The sequence below is a fragment of the Tasmannia lanceolata genome, unplaced genomic scaffold, assembly GCF_043159265.1.
Source record: "Tasmannia lanceolata isolate RefF3 unplaced genomic scaffold, GAP_Taslan_0.1 ptg000006l, whole genome shotgun sequence".
Taxonomy (NCBI): Eukaryota; Viridiplantae; Streptophyta; class Magnoliopsida; order Canellales; family Winteraceae; genus Tasmannia; species Tasmannia lanceolata.
This window is the reverse complement of record NW_027518683.1, coordinates 6,088,359-6,111,428: the sequence shown is the minus strand read 5'-3', so window position 1 is coordinate 6,111,428 and position 23,070 is coordinate 6,088,359. Positions and strand designations below refer to the sequence as shown.

At 37.7% G+C, this 23,070-nt stretch overlaps 2 protein-coding genes across 4 annotated transcripts; one reads left to right on the top strand and one right to left on the bottom strand.

Moving 5' to 3' along the window:
• Positions 1 to 4,119: 4,119 nt before the first annotated feature.
• Positions 4,120 to 13,744, top strand: LOC143879434 (adenine phosphoribosyltransferase 5-like). Of its 3 annotated transcripts, none has more exons than XM_077381814.1 (7): positions 4,120 to 4,400; positions 4,542 to 4,652; positions 8,801 to 8,893; positions 10,429 to 10,578; positions 12,184 to 12,242; positions 12,337 to 12,406; positions 13,401 to 13,744. In XM_077381814.1, exons 1-6 carry the CDS (start codon positions 4,379 to 4,381, stop codon positions 12,391 to 12,393), a joined length of 492 nt encoding a protein of 163 aa, XP_077237929.1. In that variant the 5' UTR covers positions 4,120 to 4,378; the 3' UTR covers positions 12,394 to 12,406; positions 13,401 to 13,744. The 3 variants fall into 3 exon arrangements, with proteins under 3 accessions (XP_077237929.1, XP_077237928.1, XP_077237927.1); XM_077381813.1 differs by having other exon boundaries at positions 4,146 to 4,463; positions 13,392 to 13,744; XM_077381812.1 differs by having other exon boundaries at positions 4,148 to 4,463.
• A 1,326-nt stretch (positions 13,745 to 15,070) lies between these two features.
• On the bottom strand, positions 15,071 to 21,576 carry LOC143879433 (uncharacterized). The gene is made up of 5 exons (XM_077381811.1): positions 21,128 to 21,576; positions 18,007 to 18,163; positions 16,421 to 16,623; positions 15,680 to 15,853; positions 15,071 to 15,476 (listed from the first exon to the last, which is right to left on the bottom strand). Exons 1-5 carry the CDS (start codon positions 21,314 to 21,316, stop codon positions 15,390 to 15,392), a joined length of 810 nt encoding a protein of 269 aa, XP_077237926.1. The 5' UTR covers positions 21,317 to 21,576; the 3' UTR covers positions 15,071 to 15,389.
• Positions 21,577 to 23,070: the final 1,494 nt, after the last annotated feature.

Below are 23,070 nucleotides of genomic sequence, written 5' to 3'. Positions count from 1 at the left end.
GGGGCCACATAATTTAGAGTAAGAAGGACAAGAAAGACAAATTGACCATACATCCTTAATTTAACTCCATCCTCAACCCTAACCCAACCCGAAATTAAATCGGATTGCCAACCCGAACCCAATTCAACAAGAGGAAATGCCAGTGTAACCAAGCACAAATTGGGTTGAACCCAGTCCGATTCGGGTTGAGCCCAACCCAAGTTGCACCCCTACTATACTCGATTAGGGGAGAGTCCGTTGGCTAAGGGTAGTCTGCCTGAAAAACAATTCAAACTTACTCACATCTAGTTGCCACCGATGACAGGTTTAGACCCTATTTATTTTGGATTTTTGAGTCCAAAATTGATTTTTGGCAAAGTTAGGTGTTTTGTTTGTTGTGTAAAATTAATTAGGGATTTTTCCAAATGAAGACTTCTACATGTCTTTATTTGCAAAAAGAGTCTTCTGGTTTGATAAATTGCAAATAAGAATTTTGCAAATCAGGTCATACCATAAATTTGTGACCAAAATACCCATGGTAGTTTTTTTTTTACTCCTAAAAAAGAACAAAATCTCCATATAAGTAAAATGATCAAGATACCCATGGCGTTCCCACCAAAACATGGGGTATAAAATAATGGGCCCCACCCTATGCATAAGCTGGGTTGGATATCAAGGATCCTACCTTATCAAAACATGAGGTAAAATGGAGGCACCCACCCAATCAAAACATTAAAGTGCCCCACCCCATCAGAACAATGACATCTATAAATGGTGGGCCCACGCAAAATATGAGGTGAACATGGTGGGCCCCCTTGGGTATTTTGGTCTTTTTAAGGTAGTTTTCATCTTCACACACAAATATGGACATTTTGGTCATTTTACGAGTCAAAATACATCATGGGTATTTTTGGTCCCAAAATTATGGCATGATGCAAAATTCACTGCAATGTGATCTCAATCTGCAAATTGTGAAACTAAAAGACTCCTTTTGAAAATAAGACTTCTTTTGCCAAAAAAACCCAATTATTTATCCACTCAAATTAATTCTACATTCCAACAATGTGTATTTTTGCGGGGATGTCAATTTGAGTTCAAAATCGATTCTACAACTGTGAAAGTTTCTCATTTTAGCTTTTGAGTCCAAAAGACTGATAATTGATTGTGTTTAACTCAGTTTTGGAAAAATCAATTTTGCCAAGAATTTGGTTTTGGACTCAAAATCGATTCTCAAAATGAAGAGCAAAGAGGGCCTAAGTGGTGATGGCAATTCCTCGAAAATTTAAACCTACCTCGACCTCAAGGTTAAGATACAAAGCTATAACCATTGGTTTTGATGAACAGAAGTAAACCCATATTATAATACTTATCTTTATTGGAGGTCTTATCTTTATTAGAAGTCTTTATCTTATCATAGATTCAAAGATAAGAGAGTAAGATCACTAGAAATCAAAGCAAAGAAGAAGAAGAAAAAGAGGAAAGAAGCAAAGCCATTGGAGTAGTTTTGACTTGGTTGTACTAAAAAGCAAAGATGTTCTTGTCTGTAGTCAGGGTTGATCTAAGCCATCAAACTAAAAAAAGATCTCAAATTTTATCATTTCTTTTAACTAACGCGCATGCATATGAATAGTGTCCCATCAATCATTGAGTTTAAACATGTGATGTTCTCACTTTCCTATCCCTAAAACAACAACTTGGCATGGCTTTGGGGGCCCACCAATTTATCTATTGTGATTAGTTTACTGGGTCCCACAATGTGACCATATCTGCAAGCCATGGCCCACCCAGATTCTAAACTATTAATATCCGGCCCCACTTCCGTTTGTGATGCACGTTAATGACTATTTGGCATGGTACAAACCAAATCGTGCGAAGATTCACAAAATTTACGTCTTCATCACATTGAAAAGCCTCCAACATTTTTCCTTGTTGGGTGAAGGATACTGAGAGACGTGTGGAAAGCAGACGCGAATTAGAGGCAATTGAATGGCTCCCGCGGTGACAAAATTGAGCCGTTGACGTGATGGATGGAGACCACGTGAGAAGGGTCAATCAAGATGCCCTCTTATTGTCTGTGTTTTGTGCTTTTGAATGATATTTAGAGATTTTGTATGATGTATGGCTAATTAGTCTATCATTGTTCAAAAAGTAGGGCTAGAATCTTCCTATGGAGATGATTTGTGGGGGTACAACCTATTTGCTCGTGGAAGGCTAGATTGAATGATCAGGGTGGTTTTTGAGTTGTAATCTTCAATTTAGATGTCTTAAGGCCCCATTTGGAAACCTCCAGTTTTTGTATTTGGATTTGGATTTGACTTTTCGATACAAATTACATCAATCATCCTCATCATCATGTTGTACAAGAGAGGGAGGGAGGGACGTCTTGCTGTTGCTGCAGCAAGGTCGAGGAGGGTGACGTTAATTGGTACCAATATGGATTTCCAAATGATGTCTCACAGAAAAATATTTGAAAATCGTATTTTTTTTTCACCCTCATAGCTGATTTGGACATCGAAGGATCTAGCCCAGTTCCAAATCATAACTGCAAATGTGAGAAATCCAAATCTAAATCTTGTGGGTATCCAAATGTGGCCTAATTGATTTTGGCCTTGCAGATCATCCACATGGAACCCATCTCTTGATCAATTCTAATCTACATGTGGCTATGGTGGAGATTGCTGTGAGCAAGCATTTCATCTGAAATTAAATTGGGGAAGTGATATAGCCAGACACTAAAATCAAGGAAAATGATATATGTGCCAAGTGTTTTGATAAACATGGGCTCCACTTGTTTGTCGTCTAGCATTTAAAGGGTTTTAAGCGCTTTTTTAGAACCGTAATATCATCAGACATCGCTTTAAATAATACTACACGACAAACAAGTGGAGCGCATGTTTACCAAAAATACTCCGCGTAGATGTCATTTCTCTAAATCAATGAAGTTATATCCTCAGATGCAACTGGCATTACATGGATGAGGCGATATGGTCATTTGAAATTAAATTGAGGAAAGTAATTTAATCAATGCATTTGGCATTAAATAGAGGAAAGAAGAGCTGTTGGCAAAATTAGAATCCATTTTGATAAAAAAAATAAAAGAATTCTAATTTTGTGACACGTACACAAAGATAAAAGGGGCCTGCTTTAACTGGAGAAGTGATATATTCTCACCCTTTACTTACTCGGCCGGCCTTGGGTATGTTTGGATGCATGGTAAAGGATCGGAGAGTAGTGGAATAAGAAATAAATAGGAAGGAGACAAGAATTGGATTTGTCTGTACGTTGGAGAATAGTGGTAAGCAGCGTTTGGTTGTGTGCTAAAGGCTGGAAGAGTATGGTAATAAGTAAGGGTATCATTACCAATATAGAGAGTGAAGAGACGAAAGCGAAACAGTGAAAAAAAAAAAACATCATGCCTAAGACTTAATTCTTAAACATGGCATTGGTTTGAAAATTTAATTCTTAAACACGAGTGTTTCAGTCATTTAACTATCTTAATTTTAAGGAAAACACTTCCAAAAGATAATTTGGAAGAAAAAAAAGAAAAAAAGAAGGACAATAGTTGAATTAACCATTTATTTTTGTGGGTATACGAGCTCAGTTCCTTGTCTTTTGGCGCATGATATGGGATTTCGTCGTTATCTTCCAAACGAAATCTGTTAATGTAGCATCCCTCTAATTATAATTTAACTAAAGCAGCCACCCCCCCCCATTTTAAAAGTATATATGAGTCAGAGCGTTTGGTATTAAATTGGGTAGTTATATAGTCAGACGAATCCGAGATTAAATTGCAGAAGTGATATCGTCAGACGCACCTGCCATTAAATCAGCGAAGCAATATTCTCAGACGCATCTGATGTTAAATCGAAATAGACACTGTCCTATTAGTCCCGTACAATCTAAAAGTGGGCCCACACTAGAAGAAAACCCAGTATATAATTTTCTCGGTCTGCGGTTTGAAAGCGACTGGATAAAAAAGGATGGGACCCACCTGAAATCCCGGATCTCTCTCCCTCTCTGCCCTCTGATTCTCTTTTGCCCCCAGACACCCTACTTTTATTATTTATTTCCCTTTCATTTGATACCTCCACTCCCCCACTACGCAACCTGGGAAATTAAAAAAAAACCCAACAGACAAAAACAAGAAACAAAAATAACTCACCCAAATGGCCAAAACTACCCTTCCCATCTCCCTCTCTCTCTACCTCCAAAATAGAGTTTACTGAGGGTGTTTACTGTCATTTTAACACTAGTTTCAGTTGGAGGTTTCGAGGAAAACGAGAAGCTAATTTAAAAACAGGTAAAATATATACAGAGATTTTCTTCTTCTTCTTCTTCTTCTTCTTAAAAAGACGTTTTGGGAGGGAAAAAAAAGGAAGGAACAAAAAAAAAAACGAGAATGTTTGCAGGAGAAGAAGAAGGTGACCCTCGATTAGAGGCCATTTCTGCGGCCATAAGAGTCGTTCCCCACTTCCCAAAACCAGGTTTTTTTTTTTCTTTTTTCCATGTTTGTTTACTATAGAATCTAAAAATCTCTGTTTTTTATTTTCTATGTTTGGTAGGAATCATGTTTCAGGATATAACAACGCTTCTACTCCATCCCAAGGCTTTCAAGGATGCCGTTGATATGTTCGTTGACCGTTACAGAGATATGGGCATTTCTGTTGTGGCCGGTATACTTTCAGTTTTATGTCATTGAGTTCATTCTGTCATGGTATTTTTTTAATTTTTACTGTTTTTTTTTTCCTTGTTTTCTCAATGTTGTCATCTGCTAACGTTTTTTTGAATATTTTGATTTGGGTTCCATCAAATTCACTCTTCTAATTGATGCGTTTTTTTTTTCTTTTGTTGTAAAAGAAAGGCATTCCCGGATAATTTTATACTGATATCTGTGAGACCATGGTTTTGATAATGGGACGAACTCACGTTGTTTTACACGTTTTAACCAGCTGTCAAAGGCTATTACAATTCCCAAAAAGCTCTCAGTGGCCAATCAGAAAAGTGTAAAACAAAGTGAGTTATGTCCCATTATCAAAACATGGTCGGGTATATATCAGTTGCCTGTATTTATTCAGTTTTTTTTCTCTAATATTATTCATTCATTGGGTTTTTAAATATTGTTGTAAATTTAGTAATTTATAAAAAATCGATTTCTATTGGAGAACCATAGTACTTGATGTTTATAAAACCAGAGGATCCACTATTGATGAGAATCGTTGCATTGCAATAGACAGTTAAATCGGTTTAAAAAGAAGATAAGTCAAGGAGTTAACTATAGAAACTATTCTAAGACAAATCAACTCTTCTAATCCTATGTACAACTATCATAATACCCTCATATAATTGCATATCCCTTGTAAAAGCATTTGTGAGTTGATAGGAAGTGTGAGCCACTGATCTTGAGAAAAGGTTGGTGAAGATGACATCATCAATCTTGTTGCTTGGTGGAGGTTGTGAGTCAATAAAGTCCATCTCAGTCGCATCCTGCTCATCTATGGAGTCTGTCAGAGCCGGTGCCGGTGATCCATGGGATCTGATCGGTCAAACACGCTCCCAGAGCGTGTGATTTGCAGTGTTTCAAAACACGGATGTGGGTCCAGACACGGTCGAAGAAAGTCCTAGCCGACTTGACTTGGCACGACACGGTCGAGTACTTGGTTGATGTGGCTGAGTACTCTGTTCACGCGGTCATAACTCGGGGGTAACTCGGGGGAGTCATAGGAGTTTTTATTTACTCTGTAAAGCAAAATGCGGTACACGGCCAAGGGAAAAGAGAGTCGACTCGAGGGAGTCCACGATGACGGGAGGGAGTTTTAAAACTATGGTGATTGGATATAGTGGACATAAAAGAATACAATATGGACAATCAGTCACAATTTTGATTTGATAAAGCGATAAGAGGATGGTGACTAGGAAAAGACTCTTTGATGGAGTGGCTAGGAGCGAATTACAGATTTTTGATTTCCTTCCCCTTTGAGGATCTATCTCTTTGTTTTTCTTTTCTTCCATTTTTGCTAGTCTACATTGCAGCCACCATCTCAGTCTTGGGGTCCCCCATTATTATTTTCTTCTCATTAATATTTTCTTTACCATTTCTCAAAAAAAAAAAAAAAAAAAAACAATTTTTTAGAATAATACTATGCTAGAAGATAGAGTGCATCAAGTGATTGAAGCGCGTGAGTGGGTTGCAAAATTTCTAGGAACAGGGCTAAGTTCATCCTGAGATCTCACCATGGCTCTGATACCATATTGAAGAAGCAAAATACATGATGTTTCGAAAACCATAGAATCAACTTTTGATGAGAATCAATGCATTACAAGAGACCTTAAAGGGGGTTAAATAAAAGATAAGTAAATAACTATAGAAACTATTCTAATTCTAATCAACTCGTAAACAGATCATCAACTATAGAAACTGGTCTAAGCCACTTGTTATTCTCCAACATATAACTATCCTAATAATTCCAAATTAAATTGGAATCATTCAATTCTGCAGTGAGAATCACCAAATTCATTCTTGGCACCCAGAAGATTCTGACTCAGATTCCACATTCTTGAACCATGGTTTAAACTTTGGACTGAGTTCCACTAGAGAAGCCTCTTTCTGTAAAACAATGGTGTATGGTTCGATTTTGGTATACCATTCATAAAAAAAATGGTTCGATTTAGGTGTCGTTGATGAATTTTGATAAATAGAGAGAAATGAGATTGAACCTGTTAGATATTCATACTATTTTCCATTTAAATTTCTAATTCTTAATGGATGGTTTTGAAATGGGGTTCATTGCGTTTTTTGTTTTCAGTGTCATTCATGACAGTTTCTTCATTATAACAATGGACAAAAAGGAATCCCTTAGTACTAGAGGAGGTTCTTTCCCTAACATCTAGTTTGTTATATGATTGGGGAGGTTTCAGACTGCCCTGATTTCAAGTATGTGTAGGACTGATTTTAGTGCGTCTACAAGTAGTTGGCAAGTTATTCAGATTTCAGAACTACTCAAACCAATCATCGACTTGGTGGAGTTTTTCGTTGACGTGTTTGACTCACTGAAAACTCCCATATTCTCATCCTTTTTTGTATTATAGGTTCAAACATCTTTATCGTTTTAATTTACTGTTTAACTTGTTGAATCGATGAAAAACTTGGCCAGTCAGGTTCCAATTTGAGTCTTAGTTTTTCAATATTTAGTAATAAGTCTAACATGTTTTCTTGACTGTTATTAGTGCGATCACATTCTGTGTTAAAGAATTGTTAAGAGATACCACTTCTATGCCAATACTTTCTCTTTAACCATTTACATCACCTGATACCATTAGGATTTTGAGAGCTGATCAATACACTGTGGATCTCCCAAAATGAATTGGGAAGTACACCTCTATAACCCAGAAAAGACTCAAAACTTCGATGCTAGATCTTCACTCACATTTACCACCATCAACGTGCTGTGTCCAAGATTCATCTGCTCACTGGCTGTTACCTCAACACTCCTCAAAATTGCCTTCAAAAGAAATGTCTGCTCTTAAGATGCTCTACAAAGTGTAATGGTGTCATTGGAAAACTAATTCTTGATACTATTAGTCATCCACTTTAAAACATTCTATAATCCTATCCTACCAGAACAAAAATAATCCTATCCTACTAGCTTTATACACTACTTTAATTAGGGATTCAACTACCCAAGTGAAAGAAAGAGAGGCAAAGGATCACCTTGCCCAAAGCCTCAAGGCTCTAAAGATTTTTAGGATAGACAGTTAGTAGCACCAAACAACCATGGTGAAGATATAAACACCTTAACAAATGATCAAGAAACTCCCAATCAACACAGTCACCTGTTTCTTCACAATCTACCTTACAAATGAAAACTAGCCCACCCTCCCAATAGCATGCGTCAGCACATTCATGAATTACATCTCTCTTTTCACTAATTTCCTACCCATTTATCATAGTTCTGAGAGATTCTAGGGGCCTTCAGAAAAAAAAATTACATTGAGACGAGCTGGATCAAGTATCATTTCAAAACCTAGTATTCTAGCTCTACAAATGAAAGAAAGCTATTGGGAATTATGTTACTTTGCAGTCATCGAGTAATTTTGCTTAACTTCTCATTATGCTTTGCAAAGGTCCTACCAATCAGGTTTTACAGTCTTTTGGACAATCTTCCCAAGGTGATCTCATACAAGCTCTTATTAGTCCCAGGAGCTTCTAAAACAGCTACACAGATAAAAGATCTAGATCAAGTGTCACTTCAAGACTGAGTATTCTTGTCATTTCCCAGTAATAAGAACAATACCATTTATACTTAATTCATATGATACGAAATTCATTTTTGAAACATATGCCTGCAAAAATGAAATGGCTTTCGCCAAAAGTTGTAAACTGGTTGGGCATATTGTTTTAAAATTCATTTTTTCCACAAAAAAAAACTCGTTATGATGCAAGCATGTACAACACAATCAGAAGGCATCTAATCCCCAAACACCCTAGTTCTTTGACATACGATTAGTGTTTCATTTAGGGCCATGTTAAATCTGCTCTGTTTATTTACCGGGAAGGCCCCCCTTTAGTGGTTTTATGACTAAAGGAAAATGATTTATTAGTCATAAAACCACTACATGTGGTCAATATTCATCTTTCATAATTGATGGTGATATTATTCTTTAGTAAGTACCACAATTTGTGTTTTTTTTTGGGTATAATATCATGATCTATTTAAAAGATATAATAATTTTTATGAAATATTATTTTCCAAAAAATAATTGAATGGTTACTCCAACTTTCTTAATTGGTCATTTCAAGATTCTTATCTGAACTTCATTTTAGGTATCGAAGCTAGAGGATTCATATTTGGTCCTTCAATTGCCTTAGCTATTGGTGCAAAATTTGTTCCTCTACGTAAACCTAGAAAATTGCCAGGTACATGCTATCTTGTTTCTTTAAATTGATGTACTGCTTTAGACTTGATCTTTTGCTATTTTTCAACATCAAGGGATCCACCAGCTCCCATTTTCTATTTGTACATTTGTGGATTAGTTTGACTTCTTTACCATAGTGCTTTAGACTTGATCTTTTACTATTGTTCAACATTAAGAGATCCACAAGCTCCCATTTTCTATTTGTACATTTGTGGATTAATTTGACTTCTTTACCATAACATTTATATATATATATATATATATATATATATATATATATATATATATATATATATGTGTGTGTGTGTGTGTGTGTGTGTGTGTGTGTGTGCGCGCGCGCGCGCGCATGCTGTGTGCATGTGTGTGCACTTGTTGGGGTGAAAATGAGAGCCTTACTCATTACGTTCACCAAATAACATTATATAGTGTGGTGCTTTTGGTGAAAAGACATTCGATCTTTGCTTGCAAATTCATCTTCAAGAGGCTTTTTTTAGGAACGAAGGATTCCTTATCTTCCTTTTTTTTTCTACATATCTATGTTTCTATACAAGTATCCTTTGTGAAATCTTTTATGTGCCATTTAGAGCAATAGTTGAATCAAAATGCATATGAGAGAGAGAAAGAATGTTGATTTGTTGTATGAGATAGATGACTGTTCTTTTCAAAATTCAAACCATGTTTTGGTTTAAACTATTTTAAAAGAAACCTTACACATACCCCATACTCATACATTGGATCTTCGTTGTATTAACCGTCAAAATCTATATTCCAGATATATTTTTCTTAAAAAGGGTTTACCAAATCTCGAACATGGAAATCAAGTTGTTGAATGATTTTGAATAAAATATTAGCAGAACAAGCATAGGGTGATTTTAGCTGTCATTAATGTCTATTAAATAATGAAAATCCTATTTCAATATTTTAAAACTTTGAAATGTTGGAGTTTTTAAGATTCATTTCCCTTCTTAGTACTGCTCATAATATTTTCACTGGCTTTTGAAATTCTTTTCCCTTTAGACCAAAGTAGGAAATTGAAAAAAAAATTACTTTATTCCTCAGATAAACTCATGATCACTGTCATCATCTGTCAACTTGTTTTATTAGTGGATTTATTTTGTTGGGAATATTCTACTTATTCTTATGAACATGGTACTTGATTTACTGCTTGCTAAAAAATTTAAATTTCGATACTTAAATACTTTTTTGTTTCTCTTTTTGGAGAGAAGGAAAAATTTATTAAAATTGAGAAGAAATTTCAGGGCATGTCAAGCCAGGGGAATCCCTAAAGTCTGTGTCTGAAGTTTCATTAGTCTTTCTTTTTATTGATGAGCAGATTTTGGGTCTACCTGTTTGTCAATAACTGAAATTTCACCAATGGGGTTTTTCTCAATATTAATGTTCCTTTTTCCTCCTGCCTTTTTGGTTGTTGAAATTAACATGTCCTGAAAAACTAGAAGTTCCTATGCATGGATAGTAAGTTATTTTTACACCTTCATCTCTTATTATGTTTGACTGTTTATACATTTAAATGTGTAGGTGAGGTTATTTCTGAATCTTATGTGCTTGAATATGGAACCGATTGTTTGGAGATGCATGTTGGGGCTGTTCATCCAGGGGAGCGTGCGTTGGTCATTGATGATTTGGTTGCTACTGGTGGAACACTATGTGCAGCAATAAAACTTCTAGGTAAGGTCCTCTCCTTTTCTTCCTCTCTTTGTTTTTTTTCTTTGGTGAATTCAAAAACTAGAAACACTGGTTTTCCTTTTTGTCAATTTAACACAACAGTTACTGAAAGGTTGATTTCTGAATCTTCTCTTATTATGTTTGATTTGGCTTTTGACCAAAATATTCTTTAAACCTTTGCATAAAGTAAGCAGTTACTGACAGGTTGTTGGTTTCTATTTTATTTTAATCTAAACAAAGGTACGACAAATTTAATATCTATTAATATCTTATGGGGGCATTGAGAGACAATTATTTCTGTTTGACTTATATACGCATTGTTGAAGACAATGGTGCATTTTAGAAATGAATATCAATGGTGCATAACAGATCACCCAACTATTAGTCGGTTGATACAATTGCTTTGTTGTCAGAATGAAACGAAAAGCCAATATTCATAGAAAATAATTAATTGTACCGTGGGGGTGGGAGTTTTGTTTAGAAATAACAAAGGTGATGCTTTCCTTGATTACTCTCACCCCTTTTTGTACCAAGGTTTCTAATGAAGACAAGGGCCCAAGGCGACACTCTTCTTTGTTGGCTTTGTATCTTTAGAGAGCTCAGAGGGATGTCATGGGTGGAGTGATGAAGGTCTGATACCAATTTATGACAGATCTAATTCTCATAAAAAAACTTCAAAATTCAACAATTTTTTTTGCTAAAATTTCCATGAAATCCAAGCAGGTATATTTAACTCCAGAACTCTCAAGGAACATCAAGCAATAGAAATTTTAGATATGCGGCCACACATGTCACTAGGTGTTCAATGTGATTAAACTATTATGGACGGTCATCTTTATTATGTGGTAGTTTGTAAGTCGCTATTTGTGCTTATTCTAGCATTTCATCTTAAATTTTCACCAAAATCTCAACCAACATATTTTCATCCCATGATGACCGACCCCCAATGTGATTAAACTATTATGGACGGTGATATTTATTATGTGGTAGTTTGTAAGTCGCTATTTGTGCTTATTCTAGCATTTCATCTTAAATTTTCACAAAAATCTCAACCAACATATTTTCATTTCCATGATGACCGACCCTCCCCCCCCCCCCCCCCCACGCCCCAACAACCTAAACGGATGAAATGCCCCCCCTTTAACGGTTTCTGTGAGAATGGTTCACTGCTTGTGCATAAATTCACCCCCTTTAACATTTTTCTTTGCCTATAAAACTTAACGAATAACGTTAAAGGGGGGGATTTTATCCGTCGGGGGGGGGGGGGGAGATATCAGTCCCCTATCTGAAACCTTGTCTCTAATATATGATATGATGGTGAAAAGTGCAAAGGACTACATTGCCTTAAACAGTTATACATAAATCCTATGGATTTTCCAGTTCCAACGGGATTTGAATATATATGCACGTAGTCAAATGATTTTGTAATTCATTGATGTGTAGATTTTGTAGAAGTTTCCCTTGTGTAAATAAGTGTGATGACACTAGAATTGCTTGTTGTATCATCCTTGATTAAATTTTTATTTCCTTCTGCTCTTTTCATTATGTTGATATATTCTCTACTTTTCCTCATAAGTTGCATATCATTTTGCATTTCTGTTTCCTTAGAACGTGTGGGAGCGGAAGTGGTCGAATGTGCTTGTGTTATTGGGTTGCCCAAGCTTAAGGTATGCATGAACAATTGTAATCTGTCCAACTTTCTCTAACCATCATAGCGCTTTATTAATTTGAGCAACTTCTTATTGATTACTTGTCTTGCAGGGACGATGTATGTTAAATGGGAAGCCAGTATATATCCTTGTGGAATCCCAAGAGTAGAGCATATAATAAGGTAAGCATCATTATTATTCTCTCGAATCCTAGTATTCTTTAGATTTTAATAACTCTTGAATCCTGGCTTATTCTATGGTTAAAAGTAAATTCTAAAAGAACTCAGAATTATGATACTTGGAGGTGGCATTGCGTGAAACGCCATTGGTTCGCAACTGCGAATACATTATCTTGAAATGTTTTTTTCCCCTAGATTGAGAAATATGAACACTTCTAGGGATTCCTTGTCGAACTCCATAATTTGAGTTGGGAGAGTGCTAAAAGTTGGGTTTGGAGACAGTGAAATCAGCTTCTTCCTCTCTGAAGTTGTGGAAGATTTGGAAAACCATAACCACGGTGCTGTCTGTTGTCTCCTCAAAATCGTCATTAACCCTCCAAGAGAATCATATTCAAATGCCTATTGGATCACATTGCATCGGTCATCCTCAATCATAAGACGCCCCCACTAATATCTATCTAAGAACACAATGAAGAGGCTTTGTGATTAATGGCTGCGCATACCTAATGGGTCTTGAAAACAATCCATAATCACTAAGGCCCTTCTTGGCTTGCAGGAATTTTCAGGTAGAGTTTGGAAAGGACAACAAATATTTCTAAGAGTTCCTACTTTTTTATACACGAAAAAAGATTTCTTGAACCAGCCCTATTGAATTTTTACTTGGAGGGACCTCCAATTTATGATAATATCCCTCTAAATTGTGGAAAGAAACAAAATTCAATGAAAAATTTTCCGTCAGAAATATTTTTTTGCAATCCAGACACGGCCTAATTGCCAAAATGATAGGACTTAAATCCTTAGGTAAACACTACACAGAGGTCGCCCCCTACTCGAAAAATGGACTAAAATATAATAAATTGTGGTTCTAAAAGAAAAGGAAAAAAGAATACAAACATTGTGAATTGAATATAATAAATTGTGGTTATAAAATATAAAGAATTATTTATAGATAATATTTGATCAGTTTCTTACAATCTTGAGCTTTTAGTTTTCCCAGGAATGGAATAGTTGGCAGTTAATTTGTGGCGAGAAAGTTTGTTACAGTATAGCTTCTGAGGCTGGGCAAAGGAGGGATCAAGCAGGTGATAAATGGTGTTGTGGAGTGAAGCAGATCCAAGAAATGTGAAATAATAGGGACTATGTTGCCTGGTTGATGGATTGGTGCAACATTTTGGTTCAAGAAAGTTTTCTACCACTTTTTTGAAGTTCTGGGTCGCTAGTCTTGTTAGCAAACTGGATTCTCTCTTTCCAACAAATATACAAGCCTTGTTTTGTACACTGTTCCGTTTAATTTCTTTTCATAACATGAATTCCAGTGAAGAAAAGGATGTTTTCTTTTCCTATGGAGTTTCTTTGAATGCTCCCTGTTCCTTTGGGTCCATTTGGATGCACATGACATAAGAAGTAGTAGGAATATGGATTCCCATTTCTTTACTTTCTCTTTTCTCTTGATTTCGAAGGAAAAGTCATACAGCATTTGGAAAATTTCCAGCTGACAAGGACTGCTATGTGAATAGTAAATGGCGACCAAAAGATTTTAGGATATGGAAAACCCGTACTTTTATTTTCCTACATTTTGGTGCATCCAAACAGACCGTCAAGGATTTTCATTTGGTTTTGTAGATGATTACCCTTTTATATAAATCCAACAAGTCAGAAACATCTATACAGAGATCAACTAGCAAGATGATTGGTCTTGATGGTACTTGAAATCTCTCTCTCTCTCTCTCTCTCTCTCTCTCTCTCTCTCTCCACCCTCAACTTATTCCCATATTCTCCGTGTCTATGCCGCACAACCAAACACTACTTTCGACTATTCTCCAAGGTAATTCCAGGCAAAACCAACGCTTGTCTCCTCCGTGTTGACTTTTTATTCCACTACTCCCGAGTCTTTGCTACACATCCAAACATACGCGAAGGGACTCGATCTGTTTTGGAAGATTCTCATTATCTCGTTTCTACTCAATAATTCAGGCCATAATGAGAAACCTTTTGTCAAACACACCTAAGGATTGATACAGACTATCAACACAGGTCCCAATGGGAAGGCAACCGTGTGAAACAGCCGGATCCCTCGAAGCAGCCCTGACATTACTCTCTAACCTTTCTATCTTGCCTTCTCTCATCGTTTCTTCTACAAACATCAAGATAGGTACCATACACGCATCTCTCTAATTTACAGTCCTATTTAGGTATTAAAGGCCGTTTGTTTCTAAATAACCTAAAACCAACCAACAGAAAAAGGGGTTAATCAGGTGGGGTGCAATTGTCTAAACAAGCACAGATACATTCCAATTTATAAATGGAAATTTTATTTCATCATGGCACTAGCATGTCTTGATAATGGGGTGAAGTCACCTTGTCTCTTCTTTTTTAATGGGCTGCTGGGAGCTTTTTGGGAATTACAATAGCCTTTGACAGCGGGTTAAATAACAAGAGACAAGCTGTATTCGCCCCACTATCAAAACTTCGCTGCGTAAATATCAATAGCCTAAACATAATCAAATGTGAAATTTATAAGTTTTATTTTGATAATATTAAATCTGTCTTAATCGACATGGCATTTTTGGGACTGAGCCTCTAGCTCAATTGGTTAAGGCGCTGGTTTTCAACCTTGAGGTTGGAGTTTCAATCCCAGCTTACCTATCAAAACAGTAAGACAAAATATCAGACGAAACTAAACTTATCCAAGCTAACAAAGTAGCATTCCCATATTTAAAAGGTGAGGCTCTCACTGAGCATCATATACTAGATCACTGAGATTTTGGGGTATGGGCCCACGTGAAGTAGGGCCAACCTGATTAACTGTCCAGATTTAAAAAAAAATAGTGGTGCCACTTGCTCAATTCTGGCAGGTTGAGCAAACAATTCTACGGAATTACATTCCTCAAAAGGATAGTTCTCTCTCGATGGTGGAATGGATGAAAAGGAAACAATTTAAGATTTAATACAGTTTAGTTCATACACTCACAGTGAGAGCCAATCTTTAGAAGACATCAGGATGAAAACGGCCAGGAATGGAGTTGCTCTGCTGAGCCTGTCTGAGATGCATCGTCAATGCGTAGTTATTAACCTGTTGGCAGACAAAATAAGCAATAAGCTTAGCCAAGAGGCTATATAAGCGCATACATGCAAGTAATAGCAATGGGGTTAAGACAAAATTGTTGCCCTTGATTATCAAGGGAGGAAGAACTTTCTTTATCGTGCCTCGGAACTCCCACATCATTCATATGTAAGCTTAGATTTCAGAACACACATACAGCCATTAAAATATACCTCCAATGTTCTCAACTGCTCTTGATACTGTGATACCAGCTGTTTCAAATGCTGCATCTCCTGGCTCCTCTCGTCGCACTCTTTCTGACGCTCATGCTGGATTGCTACAGCTCGCTTGAGAATTGTGTTTTCTCGAATTAGTACTTCAACTTGTTCCTTTAGTATCACATTTTCCTAATAAAGCATACAGTTAGAAAATTTATATAAAAAATAACATATAGGACACATACATTTATCAATCAGCCAACAAGACACAATGCATAATTTACCTCATAAGTTGGCAATCAGTAAAACATAAAAAAAGAAGTCAATTTTTTAACCTCGGTCACCCAAGTGCCTGATTGGAGAAAATTTATATAAAGATGCATAATTTTTGGTCCATTTATGGAAGCAACCATTTGGGATCAACCAATGTATCTGCAACCGGCACCAAGGTAGAGCCAGAGAAGTGGGTCCATAGAGAATATGCCTAAAAATGCACTGCTATATCAAGGATTAAGCCCATGTGTTTATAGGATTGTAAGGTTGAGGTGGACCAAGTGTATGTTATAAAGATGCATAATACTTAGTTAATTTATACAAGCAAAGATTTGAGATCAACCCACTTTTCTGCTACTGGCGTCAAGCTTCAGTCAGAGGAGTCCATAAAGTATTTGCCTAAAGGATAAAGTACATATTTTACAGAACTGTAAGGTTGAGATAACCAAAATACCAGATTTTTGTTATAAAGATGCATGATACCTTTTGAAAGCTTTGAGCTGCCTCAGCACCAGCACGAGCCGCAATTGATTTCTCCAATACCTCCAACACTCTTGAAGCACGAGCTCTGGCATCTTCCATGTCAGCGGCATTCATCATTTCTCTCACAAACAGCTCCACCCATTCAGAACCATCCATCGGGAGGTTGTCTGGAGCAGATGCATTCTCGGAAGCTGCATCAACACCTGTCAAATTGCCAAGTATATTGCGCATGCTTAGTTCTTATTAAGTAAAAAAATGTGCCCACTTCATTTATGCACATGTTGAGGAACCCAATACAAGTTATCTAGAAAATCGTCGCCTAAATGATAATTTCACATCAATAAGGTTGCCATTCACTAAAATAAACAGGTTAAAGGACCAATGCTTGTTCGAAATGATGCACACGTCAAAGGATAAGGAATTTTTTCATAAAATCTAGGTAGGATGTGAGGTAGAATCAGCTTCACACAAACAAATAATAAATCTAAATCAATGAAAAAAGTTTGGGTTTTCCAAATGGGTTTTTCTAGGGGCCATCGAATAAGGCATTTCGCAAAACGGTTGTTGCATGAGTGCAGCCACCTCAGATGAATTAAATGAATAAGACAAAATCTGAGCCTATGTGGCCGCACTCTCATTCAATAGCCGTTCACAAAATGTCTTATGTGATGGTTGATGTGACGTAGAATCAGCTTCACACCAACAAATATTAAATCTGAATCAATGAAAAAGTTTGGGTTTTTCTAGGGGCCATCGAATAAGGCATTTCGTGAAACGGCTGTTGCATGAGTGCAGCCACCTCAGATGAATTAAATGAATAAGACAAAATCTGAGCCTATGTGGCTGCACTCATGCAATAGCCGTCCGCAAAATGTCTTATGTAATGGTCCCTAGCAAATGCCTTTCCAAATAGCGAGATTTATACCGGTGTAAGCCCTTATAGTCCCTTATTTTTCAAAAGGTACTGTACAGACCACACTATAGGATGATCCAAACCGTCCATGTGATGGGACATAACTTAAATAGATTGTGCCCAAAAAATCATTTCCATAGGATGATCCTAGCCCTCCGATCTATAGAGGTTACATAATATGCAGTTCATCTATAGATCGGAGGGTTGGGATAATCCTATAGAAATGGTTTTTTGGGCACAACCTATTTACGTTATGGCCCATCCGATGGACGGTTTGGATCATCCTATAGTGTGGTCCGTACAGTACTTTTTGAAAAATAAGGGGCTATAAGGACTTACACCATATAAAATCTCCCAAATAGCATACAAATATAACTTCTTCTTCTTTTTTTGAAATGGTGCAAATTATATTTAAAAAAAAGGAGTGGGAAACCCCAAGACTGAGGTAGTCAAAACTAAAAAGTACAAAAAAACATACAGATATAACTTTCTTTTTCTTTTTCTTTTTGAAAAGTACATACCGATAGAACCTTCAATGTTGATATGCAAGAGACAGATAGCAAGAACATTTGAAATTTACAAGTAAACAATCTGTCAGGAAATCCAAATTCCATGAACAACCAAAAAAGATCAAATCAAAGTGCAGTTAGACTATCATTATCAACATATATACCTTGTGATGATAGCTGAACATTTGTTCCCATTGTTGACTCAGATTTGCTGTCAGCAGAACCCAGGTTTCTCTCTGCAATTCCTAAACAAAGTTCATTCAAACTCTTGATGGCAGAATCCAAATCGTTACCACATGCTTCAAGTGCTCGCTCAAGAAGCTGAAATGGTAAGTTTGATGGAATGATTAGCTGAAAGTATATTTAACATACTTCACTGCAGAAATCTTATAAGCACTTAACACTAAAGCGGATCTATGAGATATGATCACCATAGCATATCCAATAAATGCAGCAAAAAAATTTAGAGGTCAATCATACATTGACCAACATAACGTATTCCGTGATTGATCACTATAAAATTGAATACAAAAGAAAAATTAAGGCTTGACCAAAGAAATTATAAAGGAGCAGAAAATAAGGCCACTTCACATAGCTAGCTAGTCCTGTTGTGAAAAGGCCTTCCTTGTAATTATTTTTTCTTTTGTTTTGAATGATGGAAGGCTGCACTTCAAAATGGCTCCCTATCCAGCTGAAAAAGCCCTTTCCCCTTTTTCATAATAATAAGGTAAGCTTTCATCTCCTGCCAGCTAAGACTGCTTCTTCAACCTCTCTACTATTCGATTCAGGCGAGCGCCTCCAGCCCTGAACTTTATTAAAGAGCAAACAAAATCAAACCTCAACTGAGATAGTCCAGGGGAACACAGCATCAACAAAAACAAAAGGCTATATAAGACCAGAAAAGGCCAACAGATCGGCCATGATCCTCAACGGGGATGTGGTCCCTAACCAAAGATCTAGACACTCCACTGCAGACCAGCGCCTCTGCACTCCCATTAGTTGACCAGTAAGAGTGGCAGGAAGTCACATAGTGCCCCTCAATATGATCCAGGACATCCTCCATAACGTCGACAAATCACATTCAAAGAGCCACTTTCAACAAGAAGAGTATCCAAAGGATCACAATCCACTCGGAGGATACCAATTTTGAGTGGGAGAACCTCTGTCTCGTTAGACTCCTTCATTCCAATTGGACAAGAAAAGGTCCATCGAACTTTGTATCATGTACACGAAGCACACCCTCAATACTACCAGGACTTGGATTCCCCAAATTGGACCCATCAAAATCAGCTTAAGAAAGCCAAACAAAAGCCGGGGGGGGGGGGGGGGGGGGGGGGGTGGTGGGGGGGGGATCGCCCCAAAAGTCCTTTACCTCAACCCCACACCTAACCAAGATAGGGTGGGACCTTAAAAATTCTACTGTTTCTTTCCTTCCGTATCAATTGAAGGCTTGTCGCCAATGCAAGGTTCCAAATAATCTATCCTCCCTCTAGGAGTCTAAGAGGGGCATAAGCCACACATAGATGAAGCCACCAATATGCTTAGGAATCACCCAAGCAACCACACACAGAGAGAAAATAAAGCCCCAAACCTCATGCACAATACAACAATGCATCAGATGATTGTCAACGGACTTTGCAATATGAGGGTCAGCCACTCATTTTACTTCTGGGTCAAAGAAAGTTCTGCAAAATCAAGCAACCCACACCACCTTGCCATCATTTGTTGCCCCCCCCAACCCCCCCCCCCCAAACAACAACAATGCATAAGAAGATCGTCGACAGACTTCGCACTAATAAGGTTAGCCACTAGTTTTACTTCTGGGTGAAAGAAAGCTCTTAGAAATCAAGAAATCCACACTACTGTGCCATCATCCCGATGAAGTGACCCCTCACCCCACCTCACCCCACACAACAATGCATCAGAAGACTGCCAACAGACTTCGCGCTAATAAGGTCAGCTACTTGTTTCACTTTTGGATGAAAGCAAGCTCTGAAAAATCAAACAACCACATCGCCTTGCCATCATCCCGATGAAATGACCCCCACCCCAAAAACACGCACGCGCGCAGAAAACAATGCATCATAAGATTGTCGACGGAATTCGCACTAATAAGGTCAGCCACTCATTACACTTTTGGGTGAAAAAAAGGTCTGAGAAATCAAGCAACCCACACCACCTTGCCATCGTCCCGATGCAGTGACCCCCTCTCACCCACCCTCCCACACCCAACAATGCATTAGAAGAATGTCGACGGACTTCACACTAGTAAGGTCAGCCACTCATTTCACTTTTGGGTGAGAGAAAGCTGAGAAATCAAGCAGCCCACACCACCTTGCCATCATCCCGATGAAGTGACCCCCTCTCACCCACCCTCCCACACCCAACAATGCATCAGAAGATTGTCGACGGACTTCGCACTAATAAGGTCAGCCACTCGTTTCATTTCTAAATGAAAGAAGCTCTAATAAATCAAGCAACCCACACTACCTTGCCATTATCCCGATGAAGTGAACCCCCACAGTTCACACACAGTGTGTGTGTGTGTGTGTGTGTGTGTGTGTGTGAGAGAGAGAGAGAGAGAGAGAGAGAGAGAGAGAGAGAGAGAGAGAGAGAGAGAGAGAGAGAGAGAGACGCTTTGCGAGCTGATGCCACACGAAAGAGATCATGATCACATCTTTCAAAGGGCGAGCAGTACACCATGACAATGGGAAAAGCAGAACTGATCCCCCAAATCAACAACCATTATGGACCGCACGCATATGCATACCAAAACAAAAGGAGAATAAGATATAAAAGAAGAAGCTACCAAAAACGTGAACATAACAAAGGGAATCATTACATTGTGGGGCAGCACATTTGCCACAAACTTTCCTCTTCAACCCCTTTCTGACCAAGCGACCCCGCCACATAGTTGGCATTCCAAAGGATGTGCTTGGAGAGGGATAAAAGAATTCCCCAAGTTCAACAATTTCAAATCAGCCTAGAATCTACAACCAAACTACAATCCAAATTTCTAGTTATTTAATAGACAACATGAGAATGGCATTCGTGTGGCATCGAATGAAGATCTCAAATAAAAATCAGTACGGATGCAGACGATTAATACAAGCATATGAGCCATCTGGGGTTTCATCTACACCCATATATATAGAAGAAAAAGGGAAAAGAGAAAATAAAGGTGAATTTTGATTATGAAACCCTAGACTCTAATTCAAAGACGTACAATCAAAATAAAACCCTAGAAATCAATCTTAGATAACCAAAAAGAAAAAAAGAAAAGACCTGATTGTCCATATCGGGGAAGAGGGCGACGAGATGGGAAAGAGGATTGGAGGAAGAGATAGGCCGGGGAGGCGAGAATCGGATCGGAGAAGTACCGGATCCGGATAAGCAACGGAGCCTCTTTGATACAGGTGGAGGTGTATGTAATTCTTCAAAGAGGGATCTCTTTCCACACACTATGGCAGACATTGTTTCTTATAATCCTCCTCTTTTATGCTTCCTAACTCTTCCCCAATCCAAACCCTAATTTCTTTTCTCTTCCTCTTTGGCCATACAGCACCAAAATCACCCCCCTTTTTATCCTTTTTCCTCAATCTCCTTTCCTTGGATCCAACAGATTGCTTGAGATTGGAAGGAATTAAAGAGAGATAGACAGAGAGATAGAAGGAGAGATTCTTATCTCCCTTTCACAAGATATTATTACTAGAGAGGGACAGATTCTTCTGCTTCTGTTCTTACAATCCTTTTGACTTTGTTCACGTTTTGGTGGTTAGGTATTTGGGCGATGATTTTTTCGCCCCGCTTTAGGATAATACGCCCCCTTTTAGCGTGAAAAGATCACGTTAAGAGTGGGGCGCATTATCCTACAGTGGCAGTTAAAAAGTCATCTCGCTCTCTTTTTGGCAGAAATTCCGTCATCCCGTGACACAATTACAAAGCTAGTATCACTCGCCTAAGTTATGCTCGTTTCGTTCTTCTCTGGGGCCCACTTGAATGCATGGATGGGGTGATTGGGTCCGTTCATCTTGTAAATATTGAACCACTCAGGAAGTTTCACTTCAAACAGATGATCCTGACCCTTCGATTCAGAAAGGTTTGGAATTGGAACTGTGGGCACTCATATTCCAAACCTACCCTTCACTCTCTCTGTATGTATCTCCTAAAAAATCTCCATTTCTCTGAATCAAAATCTCTCCCCAAATGTCTATCTCTCTCCTCTTTCTCTCTCTAACCTAGAGGAGAGAGAAAGACACATGGGGGAGTCGATCCCATAATGGGGGTGAAAGAAGGGGAGTGATAAATACACATGCATAACTCCTAGAAAATCTCCTAATTAATCAAAATCTCTCAAAGTTTTGCTATTTTTTTCAGCCCCATTAATACATTCAACCAAATTTGGGTTGTGAAACCTCATCCCATATTTACTAAGTTTTAATACCAAAGATACCCAAGACGTAACGCTCTCTCAATGCTCCTCCCCATCTCCTTATCTTCTCTAATGGCCTCTGTGTATTCTCTTTCAAATAGCTGAGATTGGGTACATGTTCAAAAAACAATACTCAAAATGTTTTGGAACCGGTATCAATACTTGGCTATGATATTGGCTACTCTCTCGATTGTCTTGTCTCCTTGGTATATACCGGACGGGCCCCAGGTGTTTCCCTCTACTCTCTTTCTCGTATTTCTTCCTGTCTCTATGTTGGCCTTCTTCTTCTGCTTCACTCGTGCCTGTGACGATGCCTGTGACGACTTTTAGACTCATATCTCTCTCTATCTTCATTACATGTGAACCCAAGTTTAAGTTCTCCTTGTTCTATTTTTTTTTATGTTAAGTTCCCCTTATTGTACTGAGATCAAAGTTATTTAAGAATCCAAGATTTAAGTTCCCCTCACTCTATCTTAAATTTATTTTCCTTAATAGTAAATAAATTGTGATTTTTTTTTTTTTTCAATTTCCTTCTCATGTAACATAATGCAATGTTTATTGTCATTATATTTTATTTCTATTATTTTCCTTTTCATAGCCCTTTTTTTTATTGCATAGTCATTGAGTTAGAAGAGGAAAAGAATGATTCATTAGCTTAGCTACCTAGGGTAAGGATTGGCAGGGTTTAATCCCTTTGTAATTTCTTATGTTGGAAGATTGGCTCTCTTCTGTGGATGTAGGCATTGTTGTCGAACCACGTATATGTTATGATTTTGTATCTTTACATGTTTAGATT

Excerpts from the sequence above, each read along its gene's own strand:
- LOC143879434 (XM_077381813.1), top strand. The coding sequence starts at position 4,379 with ATGTTTGCAGGAGAAGAAGAAGGTGACCCTCGATTAGAGGCCATTTCT. Across the intron at positions 10,579-12,183 it reads TGCAGCAATAAAACTTCTAG|AACGTGTGGGAGCGGAAGTG; the intron begins GTAAGGTCCTCT and ends CTGTTTCCTTAG. Across the intron at positions 12,243-12,336 it reads TTGGGTTGCCCAAGCTTAAG|GGACGATGTATGTTAAATGG; the intron begins GTATGCATGAAC and ends CTTGTCTTGCAG.
- LOC143879433 (XM_077381811.1), bottom strand. The coding sequence starts at position 21,316 with ATGTCTGCCATAGTGTGTGGAAAGAGATCCCTCTTTGAAGAATTACAT. Across the intron at positions 18,164-21,127 it reads TCCCCGATATGGACAATCAG|CTTCTTGAGCGAGCACTTGA; the intron begins GTCTTTTCTTTT and ends TTACCATTTCAG. Across the intron at positions 16,624-18,006 it reads TGTTCAGCTATCATCACAAG|GTGTTGATGCAGCTTCCGAG; the intron begins GTATATATGTTG and ends GCAATTTGACAG.